This window comes from Rhipicephalus sanguineus, chromosome 5 (assembly GCF_013339695.2).
Source record: "Rhipicephalus sanguineus isolate Rsan-2018 chromosome 5, BIME_Rsan_1.4, whole genome shotgun sequence".
Classification (NCBI taxonomy): Eukaryota; Metazoa; Arthropoda; class Arachnida; order Ixodida; family Ixodidae; genus Rhipicephalus; species Rhipicephalus sanguineus.
Window position 1 is genome coordinate 105058679 of NC_051180.1, and position 17980 is coordinate 105076658.

The 17980-nt window shown below is 47.1% G+C and overlaps 2 protein-coding genes across 3 annotated transcripts in view; one reads left to right on the forward strand and one right to left on the reverse strand.

Moving 5' to 3' along the window:
- Nucleotides 1-17980, forward strand: part of LOC119394077 (uncharacterized) — an 86735-nt gene that overhangs the window by 26961 nt on the left and 41794 nt on the right. The window lies entirely within an intron of this gene.
- Nucleotides 3638-17980, reverse strand: part of LOC119394076 (mothers against decapentaplegic homolog 3) — a 51284-nt gene continuing 36941 nt past the window's right edge. For both annotated transcript variants that reach the window (XM_037661299.2, XM_037661298.2), the window contains exons 6-8: nt 16640-16852; nt 6963-7100; nt 3638-4914 (exon numbers count right to left, since the gene is read on the reverse strand). In XM_037661299.2, the coding sequence (XP_037517227.1) occupies nt 4646-4914; nt 6963-7100; nt 16640-16852 (620 nt within the window). In that variant the 3' untranslated portion in view covers nt 3638-4645. The remainder of the gene's footprint in view (nt 4915-6962; nt 7101-16639; nt 16853-17980) is intronic.

A 17980-nucleotide genomic window follows, 5' to 3' on the forward strand; every position in this document is an offset into this window, starting at 1 on the left:
CAGCATTACAGTGCTGAACTGTCACACTCTTGTTTATAAAGCCTCAGTGTGGCACTGCATGTATAATGAATAACTAGTAAGACTCTGCAAGTTTAGGGCACCGGAGTAATAGCTCAAGCCTGCAGAGCGGTGACTGTGCCTGCCTGGAAGCAAACTAAATGGCAGCAGACAAAAAAAAAAAACAATGGCACAGGGCAACAGATTCTCGCGGCACTGTAACAAAAAAAGAAAAAGCGTGGAAAAACAGGAAGAAAGTGATGATCACAGCACTGCTTTTTTACTTTTCCTTTTCAAGTGCACAGCCAAGATTCAGTGCTACAGTGTCAAAGTTAAATCAACACGATGCTCTGAAAATGACTAACTTGCCCAGAGGTGTCCCCCACCAACTGCTGTACCAAAACAATGAAGACAGCACAAGTGACAGAGGAAACTAAAGTGTTTTTCTACACGGCGTCCAACACACTGAACACTCATATGCTAAACATTTCCAGTACTGGCCATAGCACGTTGTTGCCTTGTGGCTGTTACATTTGATTTTCTTTTCCACCGGTTCTAATCATTTCTGCCTTCCAAGGCATGACGAAGGTTGATTAGTATACAGTGTTGTTCCAGACTTGTTCATTTGTAGATACTAAATGTTGTTCCATCATTGGACAAAACATTGTTTCCTGGTGCATAGTGCACCTTCCTCTTTGTCTGCACTGTCAAGTAATAGCAAGAACGATTAAATATAACCTTTGTATCAGAAAGAGTGGGAAGATTATCAACAGAAATGCCACATGCAATGCTTAATTTTCGAACAACTGCTCAGGTGGTAGTTTCTATGAAGAAATTCACAAAGTCATGCGATCACAATGTTCACCTGTCAGTGTAAAAATCATCAGCAGAATAAATTGTCTGATGCCCTGCAGGGAACATGAGATGCAGGGGCGTAGTCAGCAATTAATTTTTCGAGAAACGGGGGTCACACCAATATATATGGTATATACATGTGTTTGTATGCGTTCACGTATAAATAAACAAACCAAAAAATTTCAGGAGGAGGGGAAGTTTCAGGAAAGGGGCTTTGGGGTTCAACCCCAAAGCCTCCCCCTCCTGAAAGCTCCCCCTGGACTACTCCTGGCCTCCCCCACCCCTCTTCTGCCTATGCTTATGCTACGAAGTATACTAATGGACTTGCATGTGCATCAAACGTTTCCATAAAAAAATTGTGCCTAACTACTACATCAAAATCCTCGATTATTTCCTGTTCACATGGGCAGCTGGCAGAAGCTTCAAACCCAAAGCTGTTGTAGCACATTGTATAATGATACAAAAAAAAGGGGGAGGGGAGCCATCTAAATTGACCTGCGCCTCTGCCTCCTACATCCTAAGCCAGTTGTAATGCGTATGCCTGGTGTATGCCAGCTCTGCTGCAGGTGGCCCTCGCAACTTGCAAACAAAATGAGACAAGAGCACTCGTAAATGACTTAATGGGAGAATTCCAGGTCCATACTTTGTGAGGATAAATTTTTCTTTAGCTCGTTGCTTTCCACTGCCACGCACCTAATGTCACAATCCAGGTCAAAAATGAAAACACGGGACATTCGCAAAATGCAGCCGACTGTGGCACAAAGAGGCACTTGGCGGTGAGTGTGAGGGCCAGAGAAAAAAGAAAAAAAAAAAAAAAAGGGCAGAATGTTTTCATATTAAAAAAAAAAAGAACCATTACAAAATCTAGCCCTGGACACAAGGCTACCTACAGAGTGTTAAAACATCGAAGCCAAACATTATAGGGAGAAAAAGAACCAGTGTTTGTAAGCTTGACTCATAAGTATGGCACAGTACAGAAAGCACATAAAAAGAGCAGGAAGCCAAAGAAAAAAAAGCTCACTCACTAAAAAAAAAAAAAAGAAAAAAGCTGCACAACGTACCGCGAGTAAATTGTCACCAACAAGGAATCAAACAAAACCCCAGAACTACGGTGCTGCTAAAGAAAAACCAAGCCATACGCACCTTTGTGGCAAGAGTACAAGGTTATGAAAACAGCATGATGCTAAGCAACAGGCCCACCAAAAAATGCTGAACAATGCTGCTGCTTTCAAAATGGTTTCATTGCCTCACCCACCATCACAGCTCCGATTTCACTCATTAGTGAAGCGTCCTCAAATGTTTTGCAATGACATAACATAAAGCCTGACTATAATTCCGAACCCAGGGACCATCTCAAATTGCCGGCAGATTCCGTTTCCCAAGCAGACACAGCACTTGCAAGAGCCACACAATGGGGTGACGCAAGCTAGGCATGTTAGCGATGCCTCTATGGAGAAAAGGTTTCACTCTCAGCTACAGCTGTCTGCGAATGTACACAGCAACGTGAGGTAAAATGGAGGAGATACACAGTAGATACCCTGTTTCATCAAAAATGAGTGTAGTGTAGTGTACCCCCTGGGCCATTCTGTGTGCAACGCTAGGCAGTAAACAAATAAAAAAAACTTCTGTTATGAAGAAACGGCATTGGTTGCCATGAAAACATCTCTCTTTATAACAGTGTCTGTGCAAAGGAGAACATTTACGAATGAGAAGACGAACAACGCATTTTCCGCAAGATTGTAATCGACAGAAAACTTTTGCAGCTCTGAGCTTCAGTAGTCCTTTTAGCAGTCGTTAGGAGAATACATGCACAGGCATAACGATATGTGTGCGTTGTACATTTGTTACGCACCCGATATTCAAGTGAAATGGTAGGCCTCAACACCAACTGCACTCGTCCTATAAATGATGCACGTCGGGACAATTTTTGACAAGACTATGCAAATGATAACGAGAAATCTAGAGAAAAATATAGCACAGTAGACGCTTTCCGATGTGTCAAGATGTGAGTGACAAAAAAAAAACCGCTTCAATTAAAAAAAAAGAGCGCCAGGCACTGAGACCCCTTAGTAAGGGCAGTGCCTTTTAGCAAAGTTGTCACAACTAAACATACGTGCTACAAATCCAACAAGCACAAAAAAAAAGGGTAGGGGAGGACAACGGCAGGTCCAAGCTGAATGCCAACATAACAGGGTCTCTCCTGCAAAAGCTACGCCAGTAGTAGTAGGTAGACTCCCTCACAAATTTGATCAACTAAAAAAAAAAAAAAAAAAAAAAGAGGGCGTGGGGGTGGCTCCTCAGAACTCTCAACGAAATTTTATGTAGATGAATTCAAACATGCCCATGCTTGCACGAAGATGCAAAAAAAAAAAAGATGTGCAGCTATGGGCAAAGGGTATGGGCGGCTTTCAAAGCTGGCACGAGTCTTCCACATTTATGCAAGTGAACAGTCTTGAAAGAGCGACCCCTCACAAAGCTTCACTTTCAGCTGGTCAGACACACAAGCCAAAAGCTGCACGGATGCGAGCATTAGAATGCAACGAAGGAGGTCGGAACGAAAATGCCAGTGGTTGGAATTCCACAATTACACAACCGCGGGCATGCGCTCGGACATTTCATAATTAAACAGGATGAACAGACAAGACAGAAGCGACAGTCACCGGCAGTACAAGATGGCGTGGCACAAAGTGGCGAGTCAAGTGCCACTTCCACATTTTTAACCCGAAGAAAAACACTCGGTAATCTTCAGTGAGCGAAAAGCCGCTCGACTATTACAACACGTTAAGTGTGCAAACGAGCACGATGTGATGACTAAACGACACGTCTGCAAGCATTCACACAATAAAACCTCTACTTGCCAGCAAATCATTTTACATATTTGTGTAAACCACAGTGGGAGGACAGCACTGAACTGGGCTAATTGGTGCGAAACGAAGTGGAACGAACAGCGCAACAATGGGACATAGTGAAGCGCCGTGTCTTGTCGTTTTCACCACATCCGTTTGTTGTGCTCTTTCTCCAGCTTCCGTTTCTTGACAGGGCAAGCAATGAGTAAGCTGCAGGGTCCTCACTGAAAGCGTTAATGTACTTCCAAACATTTCGAGAAGCATTGCACACTCTACAAATGACAGAAAAGCCTCCAGTAGAGGCCTAAAATTTTAAAAATATAAAATAAAACACAAACAAGAAAATCATTTCATTTTGCTTTTGCAGTTTCCAATCCTGTTCGGCAAGCAATCTAAAACAGGGGGCACAGCTGATTGGACAACAAGAAATGAAAGGGCATAAAAAAAACTCAAAATGACATCTCCACACAAATCTAGTCACCTAATAGGTGCCCCTTTCTTGCTAACCAGCGATACAATGGCGCTCCCTTGAGGAGCAGCACAGCAAATACCGGTGGGAATGAAGTGCTCACAAGCGTCACCCCCGCTCCCCGTCTCGGAAGAAAGGTGTGCGGGTGAAAAACGAATCAAGTAGTTTCCGATGTCTAGTAATTTCGGGACAGCTAAGACGATATAGTAGCAGGTTGCCCAATGAGTGGTGACTGACTGCTATGCAAGCCAATTTTGCCCACTTACACGGCCCCTCGGTAGCCGGCAAAAAATGACAAAGCGCCCCTCGACGGGCGGGTGCTGCGATTACAAAAAAAGGCCGTCTCTCGACCCCTCTAACACACCCAAGCACCTGCGAGACAGTGTAGAAAAAAAAACTGCACAACCACGCACACAGGCACACGAGAGAGACGCACCAGCTAACCACCGCTACGTTGGGAGGAGGTGACAGGAGGAGTTCACGACATGGAGCTGCAGGGCACGCGGGGCGAACCCATCTGGGTGAGCACGCGATCGAGCCACTGCAGGGGACCGTTGAGGTGCAGCTCGACCCAGCATGGGGTGGAGGTGACTGTCTGGCGCCGGTACTCTGCACCCCAGCCCTTCACAAAGCTCATGCGAATGGTGCACATGCGCGTCAGCTGATACACAGCCTCGAAGCCCCGGGACACCGACGTCGTCAGCAGGGCCGCAAACTCCTGGTTGTTGAAGATCTTCAGGTTGCAGCCTGGGAGGGAAGGACGAATAGGAGGGCAGGGAAATTATTAGAATGGAAAGTTGGGCTAGTGGGAATGCTTGCTCGTCCTGTGCACTCTGCGTTCCTTTCGTCTTCATCTTTAGTGCTGCATCAATCATGCTAGGGAAATCATGTTTGATTTTACTAGTATCTGCTACTAAAATGCCTCAGCTGGTCCACTTAGTTTAACAGTTGCAAGCTTGCAGATAAATTCAGCAGGCTCTCGCTCCCACTTAGCAGTGTCTACACTCCACTCTCCCCCATCATAGTACAGTAATAGCTTGTGAATTCAGATTTCATGGGACCAGAAAAAATGTACAAATTAACCGAATGCCGAATTATCGAAAGTATAAAAAAAAAAACAATAAACAAATGTCTATTACATCAATGCACTTTAATTTTCTTGATGAATATGTAAATCCGGTACTTATTTTGCATAAGAGTAGTGTAAAAGCCGCAATTTTCATCATTTGCGACTTCGTTCACAATGTGACCGCGACTCAAGGCCGCCGTGCCTTAAAGCTGAGACGTGCTCTGAACCCATATCTTATTATATACCACCACGCGCACGAACATAATACAATTTCTTCACCGGAAAATGGCCAGCAACTGATTGCTCATCCATCACAATGTAGCAAGTGAGTTTTACGACAGCATGCAGACTACAGCTGAAGCTCTTTATCTTCAAAAGCGTCCACCATGTTTGAGTTTTGCGAAATGCGCATTTTGCCCCAAATCAAAACGAAGCTACTGAGTGCTGCATTACCGTCAACAAAACCGTGGTCGCTAGCGATGCGATCATAGCGTCCATGAAGCTCTGAAGGCATGACATGTGCGCGCCCTACGCTCGGAGTCGAATCGAAACTGTGGAGCACCGCACCTTCTGCTCAATAAACCCGGCTCGTTAATGCACATTCATGGATGGCGACTACGTAGTTCTGAAGGCATGTGGCGAAAATGGAACTGCTGCTTGTTGCAGCTTTGGCCCCCAGTCACTATCAACGTGATCATAGCACTCAGTGTACGCCAAGTGAAAACAACAACAACACGATTGTGAATGGCAACCACACCTTTCTTAATGAAGGCCTGTGGCCGTTTTGGTAGTCGGTGAACACCGTTTTCACTCCTTTGCGTCACAGATTTGCAGCGCTTTGCACTCGGTGCACTCCAAGGATCATCTTAACTGACCGGGTTGCAGCCAAATATGAACAAATTAAGAGAGTTTGATGCCATTAAACAATACATATGCTTGCCGGGACCAGAGAACACGTCCGAATTATCCGATTATTCGAATTGATGGGGGGCCGAAATAACGAGGGCCAAATTAACAAACTTTTACTGTAACAGAAACCAACCTTTAAGGCCATTCATACACCGCAAAAAAGGAAGGGACAAAGGAAGAGAAGCTACAAGACAAGCGCTCATCGTGTGGCATCTCTTACTTTGTCCTGTCCTTTTTTTTTAAGCTGTTAAAATGAACGTATACCAACTAGCCCGCGCATCTTGATGCTTTAAGGCCAAAGAGGCCAGAAGTGCATTACAAACATTGCGTTCCGCCCCTTATAGTGTCAGAACCGGCAGAACGCAGAGATTGTACAGTCTTCTTTGTGAGGATAGAGGCAAGCTGCCAAATTTGGAGATGCCCCCCACACATGCTCCAATCCAATTTTATGCCATTCATCCATCCTGCCATTTCCTTCTTCATCCGGGTTTCTTCTCAACACCTGGACTAGATAAACATACTTCACACAGATTCTAAAGGCTGACTGCCATTCATACATTCTCACTAGCCTGCCAAGCTATCGAACATTACCACTGTCTTCTGCATATCGATCTCAAGCCCCCTTTTTTTTTACACATTGTGAGCCGAGACAGTGAATCACTTGTAGGCATCCCCAGAATTACTCAGCAGGACAATGCCACCTGCAAACTGCAACTCGTCGCCTATGCAGTCCTTTAATTTATAGCCAAGCACTATCTCAAGACCTTAAACTCAAAACCTAGAACAGATTACAGCAGTGAGGAACTTGAGGGTTCACCTGGAGGTATCTTGCACACCGTAGCAGGGTGCCATCCGTACCGCTGGTTGCAGTTGGGGCTTTGCACAAAGATGCTGCTATCGCTCAGGCACTCCGCAAACACCTCACCGCCTATGTAGTACAAGCGTACACCACGCCCTGAAAAAAGATTTTAAGCGTTAATTAAACAACCGTTCAGACTGCTTCAGCAGATTTCTCACATCTTCAGCATCATGGGAAGAACTAAGTCCCACAGCCTTTCTTTCTCACTAACAGGTCTTCCTCACTTCTCTCGCTCCCTGCCTACACAGAGGCACTTCATGCCATTGTGCCATGAAGCACTTCTTTAGCATTACCTGTACAGTCGAACCCGTTTATAACAAACTCAAAAGTGCCGTGAAAAGTGTTCATTATATCAGTAGTTCATTGTAAAGGACACGCCCTTCAAAACGTGCGCTAAGCAACCAAGCCGTTCTTTCTGCCGATTTTTATTAAGAAGTGCTGACAACCTCTCCCGTGACATGTTAAGCCTTTTTGTGTCGTGAAGCGATGCCTGCTGCATGCTCACGAGAGGATTAAATCGCCTTTGCAATGAACTGACACCGTTTCATTGAAACGCGATACCATCACGCAGAGCCGATCATCCTTGGATAGTTGCGTGCATTTGTGCGTATGTGCTTGTTCCACGGCAGACTGTGCACAGGTGCAGCGAGTAGCCTGTTGTTCAACACGGGGAAGACAAGCATTTTGCAAGCAATGTACACTCGACATCTCCGCGATGCTCTAGTGGTCCTGTAGGAGGCATGGCGCGCTTGTGTTGTCACCTAATAAAACATGCAGTATACGCTCGTTGTTCTTGTTAGTGATGAATCTACTATGAAGAAACGTCGCTGTCAGTGCACTGACATTCTTCTGCATCCGCACCACTCAACCCCAGCAAGCTACTTTCGTTTCTACAGAACAACGCGCACTTTAAAGCAGTCTTGCACGACGCGGCAGTGGTAGAGTTGCGAACGGTAGCACGGCGCACTTGTACCGCCGTCAATCCACACAGTTTATGCCACAAGCGCAGTCGAGCAGATAGCTGCAAATGATTGTGATAAGGTTGTCGGCGATAAGTCATAATGGCACGTTCATCGCCGGCCGCCACCTCGCCTTCACTCATTTCTGATCCTTATCCTTGAAGGCATCACCACAATCGCGCCGAAGTCGTAATCATTGATCGACCGGTCTCTGCTGTTACCGAAAAGACGGAAGACCGTTTGCAGCACATTGTGCCGTCGACAAGTTCATGTGACGAAACGTCATCGTGGTTATCATTTCTTGCATTTATGGCTTCTTGCGTTCTAAGGCATTGTTTGGTTAATCACAGGTGGTCGTAGCTGCAGAGAACAGCGTCAGAAAAGATGGCCGTGCGAAAGTTGACCGCGAGGCTTCATGCTGCCTCTACTTCATTTCCTTGGTGCCATTCTGCCACTGAAGAAATGCCTGGAAAGTAACGACCTTGCTCGCTGCGTCCGAAATCTTCGTCGCAAGAAGACTAGAGCGGGGCACACACTAGCGCATGCCTCGTTCATGCTTTCAAAGGCCTGCTCTAAATTTTTTTTCGTTTAGTATGCACCAAACCTCACTAATTAGATCTCAGTTTAAATCAAGATTTCGGTGAATTCGGAGAATTTGAGCCGTCCCGTGATTTTCATGCAAATTCTACCGGATTATTTTGAATAGCCCACGGGGCTTCCATCTGTTACAACAGACATTCGGATATTACATACCAGTTTGCGGCTATATGCCGACCCTCGTATTTGTTCCATTGATTGAGGCTCATTGTCAGCCAGCAAAGTGGTCCAGGACTCCTTTAGAGCGGACTTTTCTGCCATGGACATACCAAATTCAATAACTTCCAACTTCAAACATTGCTTAGCATACATCGGGATGGGAACAGTACGCCGCGGATATCGACGTACCGATTTAAGAACGAAGGCCACGATCTCCGGTCTGTCAATGATCAGCTATGCCTAGCTGTAGCGACAAAAAATCGGCGTGCGGTGGGCTGGTGTTGCGGTTGAAACACTGATGCGCGAAATTGCTAGCCGCTGCACTGTTTTCTCCGAGCGGTCACTGCGCGGCGGGCTTGGCCGGGAGGGGGGGGGGGGGTGGGATTTCTGCCGATGAGCAAATGCCCATCCGCGGTTCTGAGGAGCCAGCGGGCGATGTGATTCGTTGCTTGTGAAGAAGGACGTTGCGGCTTCTTCGCTTCTGCATGTCCACTAGCGCGAAGTCTTGCCCGCAAAATTCGGATTTGTCTCGTACATTGGCACCGTGAGCGGAGTTAGGCCTAGCCACGGACATCGAGTAGAAAGCTCGGTTGCGATGTGCATGGCTGCAGTGCCTGATGTTTCAAAGTACGACATGCTCAATGCAAGTACAAAGAGTTGTCCCGTGGTGGTCTTCATCATAAGCTCCAAAGTGCTGATAAGAAGAACCTCTAAACAGCGGGTCCAACGAGTCAACGCTACTGCAGTCGCACGTCTTGCAATGGTCTACGCACGTCTGCGATGTTCACGACGAGTGCACGCGCTATCGTAATATCATGAGTGAGCTTCCGCTTGCAGCTCTAAAACTAAAGCGTTCTAAATTATCAATCCGTGAACACAGAACGAGTGCGAACGCGTAGGCAGCAGACGACGATCCCGAAGCGAGCATCACGGCAGAAGCAGCCAATCGGAGGCCTTGAATAAAACTTCAAACATGTGCTTTTTGTACACTTGTTAGTGAACGAGGAGCTAGCTGAAATGGAGAACTTGAGCACGGAGAAATGCTCTCTACGACGAGCCCAAAATGGTGGCGCCCGGGTGCCGTTGCCGAGCTATAATTTCTGAAAAACGTTTTTTCCTTTGTTTTTGCTATTTTCGCCAAGTTGGCAGACGCAAAAAAATTTTTTATAGCACTTCTACATAGTTTTCAGTGAAGATATTTTGGAACCAGATAGAAAATGGGCTACAGAAACTGAAAATGTGATTTTCCAAAAATCACCTTTTTTTTGGTCCCTGTTAAAAATAAGACCATGTTTGTGACTTAATTCTCTCCGGCTATAACAGACCCATTCAGCATTTCCAATAAAAGTCTGTTGTAAGAGTACTTCGATTTTACATACTCCCTTTACAACAGACCAACATCCTCTTCACTATGAAGGTCTGTTGTAATGAGGTTATTCTGTAATTAGAAATTTCCCGCCAGCAGCAACGTACGTGAAACAGCCTCCAGGAAATGCCCATCTCAAAGGTCATGGTAGCTGGTTGAGCGAAAAGGGCATGTTCAGTTTTTTCACTGGCTTTTTTGGAAATCCGCGGGCTGCCCGAGCCAGCCAGCCAGAGCGCACTTCTTTTTTTTCCCTCCGTCAGCTATGTGGCGCACTTCTGGAATGTTCGATTTTGCAACATTCAGAGTTCAGAACGTTTGACCATGACATCGTTTCCTGTCAGTACTGGAAACCAGCTACAGTCAAACCCCGCTACAACGAAATTGGCGGTGCTCGGAAAAATGTTCGTTGAAGCGAACATTTCGTTGTAGTAAAATCGAAAAAAATATGGCTGACCTGAGCTAGTAGAACAGAGAAACTTTTATTTCTAAAATTCAAAAAGTGTCTGCTGCTTCCTTTGCGTCCCCAGCAGCGTCACGTCGCGATTCTCATATATGCACAGCGACGCCACATTGAAAAGCATGCAGAAACAACGGCTTCCACGAACGAGCCAGAAGCACGGGTGCGTGACACAAACTGCACAGTTGCACTAATACGCTAACACTAGCTATTCACCGACAACGGCGAGATGCAGGCGTGCTATCGCGGAGCGATGACTTATGCCTTATTCTATGCTATTCTTATCCACCACTCGCGGCTGGCTGATCCCGTTGATAACGCGGAAGAATTGTTGCTCTGACCACCGGTCGCACAGGCCAAGCGCGAAAAGTACGAAAAGCATTGGCATTGGAAAAGGCATCGTTGCACGATTGCACCCCAGGGCTGCTCGTGTTGATAACGTGGATGTACCGTCGCTCTGACTTCTAGCGAAGCGCGAAAAGCACGAAAAGCATTGGAAAGGCATCGGAAAAGGAATCGTTCTGCAATTGCACCCCAGTGTGCATGCCAGTGTGGACAACTGAGCTTTGGCTTCGGAATGTCTGCAACTAAGAAGCAACTCAAGCCAGTTGCGAAAGCAAGGCAGTCTGATCACCATCGCTATCAAGCAATGGTGGCCCCTATGCTCAGTCAACAGCGGCAGTTTCTGGTGATGCAAACACGTGATTTAGGACTTTGAATTCGTATTTTTATGTTCTAAAATGCACCAAAATGTCTGAGATTGTGTTTACTGCACAGTAAATTAAATTTTTGAGCCCGGAATGACATTGTCAAATTTCGTTGAAGCGGGACGGCAGCAGAAAGTGTTCGTTGTGGCGAGCATATTAGTATGCATTGACTTTTATGGACTGTTGACGGGAACCGAGAATTTTTCGTTGTACCGAAATTTCGTTGAGCGGAGTTCGTTGTAGCGGAGTTCGTTGTAGCGGAGTTCGACTGTAGCTGCCAGCAGGTTATGTGCGTGTCTCGTCTCGTGTTTTTCTCGTGGGCTGCGTTGCATTTTTCGTGTGGTTTGCCCGTTCGCCGTCTAGCTTTCGTCGTGTTTGCTTCGTTGCCTGTGTGTGCATTTACCGCGTGCGAAATCCCGGCTGCTTGCGCCACTCACAGTGCTGAAGTACAAGGCGCTGACGTTGCGGGAACAGGTGTGCTTAATCAAGGAGGCAGAGAAGTCCACTTAAGACGCAACTCGCCAGAAAGTACAAAATGCCTTTGTCCACGCTTTCAACTATCTTGAAGAACAAGGAAAAGTTGTTTGATGCATACGGGAAGACGCATTTGTCGAAACGATCGACAATTCACTTCCCAGCATACCCACACATCTACAGTCAACGTCAGATTTTTCGGACTCCCTAGGGACCGTAAAATCATCCGAAAAATCGGGCAGTCCGAAAAAACAAATTCATGCTTTTTTATTCCACTCAAGCGGTGAAATCGCCACAGCAACGTCCGAAATAGATTTAATGCCTCCCATGCGTGCCCAGGCTCTCGCAAATACATTCGGTACCTGCTGCGAACCCTGCTTAACTACGTGCCAACCACCACTTGCAAGTTTGCTTCTCGTGATGAGCGCCGCTGATACCAGCAAAGTGCGGAATAGATTACGGCTCTCTCGCATGGAGCGTTTGGAAACACACAGAACAAAAGACTGTGGTGGAAGAGCGGACGACTCGTCCGGCTTTCCCCAACGCGTGTGCGCACGTAAACGATGCGCACACACATCACCGAATCTTCGCCGATACGCAGCATTTGCTGCCGTGTGAAACCAATCGTTTCTAGTTGTGTGCAGCACATCACCAACAAAGCTGACGCCGTCACTGTACTGTTGCCGTATTGTATGCACGCATTTGTCATGAAAGGGTTCGTGATGCCCACTTTGTTTCTGACCACACACGGGCACGGCAATGGCGAGCTGGTTTCGTTCATGAAGGCAACGCGTCTGTGCAGCGCACTTAGCGGTCTCACACAAAGAGGCAGCATGAATGGCGGCGCGGTGCGTTTGCGTTCTCACTTATTAAATGCGTGCAGTACGCATGCAACTGCGCTACGCCACATGCACCACCAAGCAGTTAACTGAAGATGCTTATCACAAGGGTTGTCAGCGAAGCCGTACTGACGCGTTTGCCACTTGCCACCATCACGCCTCAGTGCATTTCCGCTGCTTATTCGTAAAGAGATCGCCGCACGGCGCCGTGATAGCGGCCCCTTTGAATTTCTGGTCTGCTTCACCGCAGAACACTTAGGCATTGCGACAAGGATTACTTTCAGACTCTGCTACTGTCGCAAACAGATCGACTCGCGAAAGCGCTGGTTTGAACCTATGAGATGATAAACACGGCAGAGGTGGGGGCCTCACTTTCAGACCTGCAATTTGGGCAGAAAGTCCTAAAAATCCGACGCTGAAAAGTTTCAGCGTCCGAAATTTCGGACGTTCTCATACGTTGACGTCTATGGGGCTGGTGACGGCGCCGCGAAAGCGTCCGAATGTTCAAGCATGTCCGGAAAATCAGCAGTTGACTGTACAGCACGCAAACACCGCTCATGTTCTCGTGAATGGCACCATCCTTCAGGAGAAGGCCAATGAGCTGGCACTACGCCTTGATCCCGAAGGCTTCAAGTGCAGTAACGGCTGGTTTGCTCAATTTAAAGAGCCAAATAACCTAACGTACTTGACAGTGTGTGGAAAAAGCGGCAGCACAGACACGAACGCCGTTGACGACTGGCAGAAGCATACGTTGGCACCGCTGCTTCAGGAGTTTGGAGAAGACGACATATACAAATTGGATGAAGTAGCCTTATTATAAGATGCTTCCCACAAAAACATTTGTGGCCAAGGACACCACCGTCTCGGGGAGAACACGGCCTAAGGAAAGGATATCCATTTTGTTTGGCACGAACATGTCAGTCGGGAAGCGACAAGCTTCCAGCGCTCGTCATCGGCTGAGGGGGTAAGCCTAGGTGCTTTAAGAACGCGCGCCTTCCTCCAAGGGATGTCGTCATGTACAGACATAACAAGAAGGCCTGAATGATGGCAGTGATATTCGAGGAGTACATGTGGTATCTCGACCGGAAGTTTGTTGCCAAAGAGCGGAAAGTGCTCTTTGTTATCGACAACTGCCTGGCCCCAGGTGACAATAGGAACCTGCAAGCCGTCAAGATCATCTTCCTCCCTGCAAATACAATGGCTATATCGCAGCCGATGGACCAAGGGGTGATTCTGCAAATGAGGAAGATTTACTGCCACCACCTGCTGAAGCGGGCTCTGCTCTGCTACAACCGTGGAAAAGAATATAATATCAATCTCCTCGGTGTGATCTGTTTAATTGCCTTTGCCTGGAAAGAGTTCGAGCAGAAGGTCATCTGGCGCTGCTCTGAACAAGCCAGGTCTTGAAAACAAGGTGGCGAGGATCAGGATGACGCTTGCAGCTCCTCCTGCCTAGACGATGAGGGAGACTCGATGTGTGCCTGGATCACAGACTCCAGCGAAGACTACGGCAGCGGGCTAGGCTTCATGGAGTATTCAAATGTTGAGGCAGATGTCCAAACATCGTACACTGATGTGCACAAAGAAAGCGTCGACAGTGGGCTAGTCAGCGATGACTGTGAATATAACGAACCCACCCGCGCGCCTGCTTTAGTAGCAGTTATTGATGCCGTGAAAGGGACACTAAAGAGAAACAATGAATCGGTTTAGATTGATAAATTGTGCTCTGAGAACTCTAATGTCGTTAATTTCGCCATCATAGGTTTATTATTAGAGAAGAAAATCAAGTTCTAAGTTTCATTTTTAAATTTCGCGCCAAAATCTCCCCGCATGACGTCACGGATTTCAAAGTGTATTTATCGTATCTTGGCGCCATTGCCCAACAACATTACCACAAACTTTGTATGTTAGGTCTATGGCCCCCTCAGAGGACAATGTACTTCATTTTTACCGATGAGGAACTACGTAGTCCCTAGTACCGCATATTGCCGATTATAAGTCGACACCCGACCTTGCAACCCCTTCTAGGGGAAAAAAAGTTGACTCTGAACACAGCCTCATGCTGCGGCCATAGCTCACCAATAAGTTTTTCAGAAGAGGGAGTGATACAAAGAAACATTTATTTGCCCGTGAAACATTGCTTACGACTCGTCGTCGCTTGAGAGAAGGACGCAGTCACGGTCATTGCCATCGTGTGAGCCACCGCTGCTGCTCGCCGTCAGAACGGGTGCCGGTGGTACTGAGATGCCGCACATGGAAAACGCCGCGCGGACCATGTCGGTTGGCAGTCCATACCAGGCATCGTTGACAGTACGTGCTTTTGCTTCAATATCATTGTAGCAAACACTCAGGCTCTTGCTTCGCTGGTCGTGAACCCAATCTCGAACCGCCTCCTCAACGGCAGGATATCGTCCAGACTTCGATCCGCGAAAGGAACGGCATGCAGCAGCACACGCGAAGATCTTGGTCCTTTGTTTTCTCCATTCCCTCACGCACTTTTCCGACACATCAAACTTGCGCCCTGCTTCAACGTTGCTTTCCGACTCTGCGTAGAGGATCGCTTGCCTCTTGAAAGCAGCGCTGTACTGTTACCGGCGAAGCGGTGGCATCTTGGCATTCGTTTGGCAGCGCCGCAAATCGCACACACCACTGCTCGCAAGCGAAGCGAAATGCAGAAATGGCGAACAGGCGCGAGTGCAAAAAGACGCGAAGACGCTTGTGGGCGCATGTGACTGGTCATGTGGTTTAGTTCCCCGCGAAGTGTTGCCAGCCCACATGGCGATGCCAGCTTTTCTGTGGAACGCCGATGGTTTGTCAACGAATCGTTTCTATTGTATGAAAACAAAACTGCAGGGCGCATCGCAAGGTAAATTCCTCTTTATTCATAGAGCATCGTTCGCCCTCTATCAAAGGTTTGAAATGCTGCTTTCGAGACCGTGTTTCCCAAGCAGTTCGCATTAATGCCGCGCGGCAGTGATTTTTAAATGCGCTCCATAGTTTCGCCTCGTGTGGTTTCACTATAGTTTCACGATCGTCGTGGCAGATTGCAAAAATGTCCGGCTCTGGAAGCGGCGCACGCGCGTTGGGAGACAGCTGTTGCCGCAACTCCGCTGCCTCTGCGGCTGATGTTATCGATGCATCGAATAGCAGGAAATCGAAGGACGACGACCTTTCGTCGGACCCCTAAGATAAGTCGACTTTACGATTCCGCGTATAGGTCGACCCCCGAACTTTGGAAGGTCATTTTATGAAAAAAAAAAAAAAGAATGTCGGCTTATAATTGGCAATATACGGTAGGCACTGTCAAAACATGTGACGTCATGGCGAATGGTGCGGAAACTTCAAGGTGGTGTCGCCACCCACATTTTGTTTCTGTGCATTTCCTTGCTTACTAAGAGTCTTCTCGCAGCAAGCGTGGTGTTTTTGGTATCGTGAAAGTGTACTTTACTAATATCAGAAAAATCATTTTGCTCTTTAGGGTAACTTGAACACCTTCCATATCTTTCTGGAGTGTGGCGGTGGTGACTGAAACGCTGTGTTGTGAGCAGGCTTGAGAACATGGCACTTGGGGTGGCTAACTACCGTACCAAGCAATCCAACATCACCGATTATTTAAGCACCCTTTTTCTCACATGGAACATAAATGTGAATTCATTTTCAACGTTTTTTGTTTTTTTTTTCATTTCGGTAACTCGAAAATCTGCTTAAAATTCGAGGAATTTTTGCGGTCCAGCGGCCTTCAAATTATCGAGCTTTTAATGTAGTTTCAATGGGTAGCACAGGAAAATCATAAGTGCACCGAAATATCTTCGTTATAACCGATAGATCGTTATATCTGGGATCGCTATTAGTGGGTTCGACTGTATTTCCTTGTAGCTGCACAAATGCCTCTCGAAGACTGCCATACTCGCTGCGCAAAATTGCTAACGGTGTCAGTCACGGTTTAACCGAGTTCGTCTCAATGGGCGTTTACTGTATACAGGTCACAAAGAGTGGACCTACTTTTCACATTTTTGCGCTACGAAGTGCAAGCGTGGGCCTTAGTCGTGCAAATGGGGTGAATCACACCAGACTCACCAATATGCTTCCGGGTCTGCTCAACGACTGAGTTGCGGTTGACGTTGGACAGGAGGCCAAGGCAGAACCGCTCTGAGCTCGAGGGGTCCGTGAAGCCGTCCACAGTGAGGGAGGGCTGTGAAGCGTGGAACGTCTCCCCAACCCGTGTGTTGAGCTCGTAGTACGAGATGGAGCACCAGAAAGCCGGCTCCGTGTACGTCACCGGCTGCACTTCTGCACGACAGCAGCAAGAGTTCTATCGCAACACAAGACACGTGCAACAGAACGTTTACAAATTCACACAGCTGTCTCAATGGTAAGTCCGGCACAACTGTCAGGGTTTTTCTCGCCTCAAGAAGTCTTTATCGCCTTCCTTTACGCAACCGCCGAGAGCCAAGAGAAGCTATCAATACAGTAAAAACTTGTTTATTCACATTTCATGGGACCGGGAACATTCTAATGAACCGAGAGTTGAATTATCGAGAGCGCCAAGAAAACACGGAACTAATTTCCATTACATCAATACACTTTCATTTTCTACATAAATATGTTAATACTGTTCTTATTTTGAATAGCAGCAGTGTAATAGCCACAATTCTCGTCATCTCCCAACTTCCTTCACGACATGCCTAATATCTTCATTCACCCAGAATGCACACTGCACCCCATATCACGTGCCGCCTCCACCAACACCACCTTAATTAATATCTGGGGTTTAACGTCCCAAAACCACGATATGATTATGAGAGACGCCGTAGTGGAGGGCTCCGGAGATTTCGACCACCTGGGGTTCTTTAACGTGCCCCTAAATCTAAGTACACGGGCCTCGAACATTTTCGCCTCCATCGAAAATGCAGCCGCCGCGGCCGAGATTCGATCCCGCGACCTTCGGGTCAGCAGTACCAACACCACCTTGTACATGTGATGACAATGTTCTTCGCTGGCAACAGATCGTTCATCCATTGCAATAGAGAAGGCGAGCTTTATGCCAGCATGTGGGCTGCAGTTGAAACACTCGTCTTCCACAGCTTCCGCGTTCCGCGATGTTTGTTTTGTAACATTGCGTGCACGTTGCATCAAATCAAAATGAAGTCACTTAGTGCCGTATCTGCTGCAGACGACACAGTGATCGCTAACAATGTGATCACAGGCAGTATCCATGCGCTTCTGAAGGCACATAGGCGGCCTACACGCACAATCGAAATGAATCTACTGAGCGCTGTGCCGCATGTGCTACGGATGAAACTGATCACTAGCAAAGCGATCATGGTGGTCACACAGTTCTGAAGGCACGTGTGTGGCCTACGTACACAGAGTCTAAACGAAACTGCTGAACAGATAAAACCGCAATCACTAGCAATG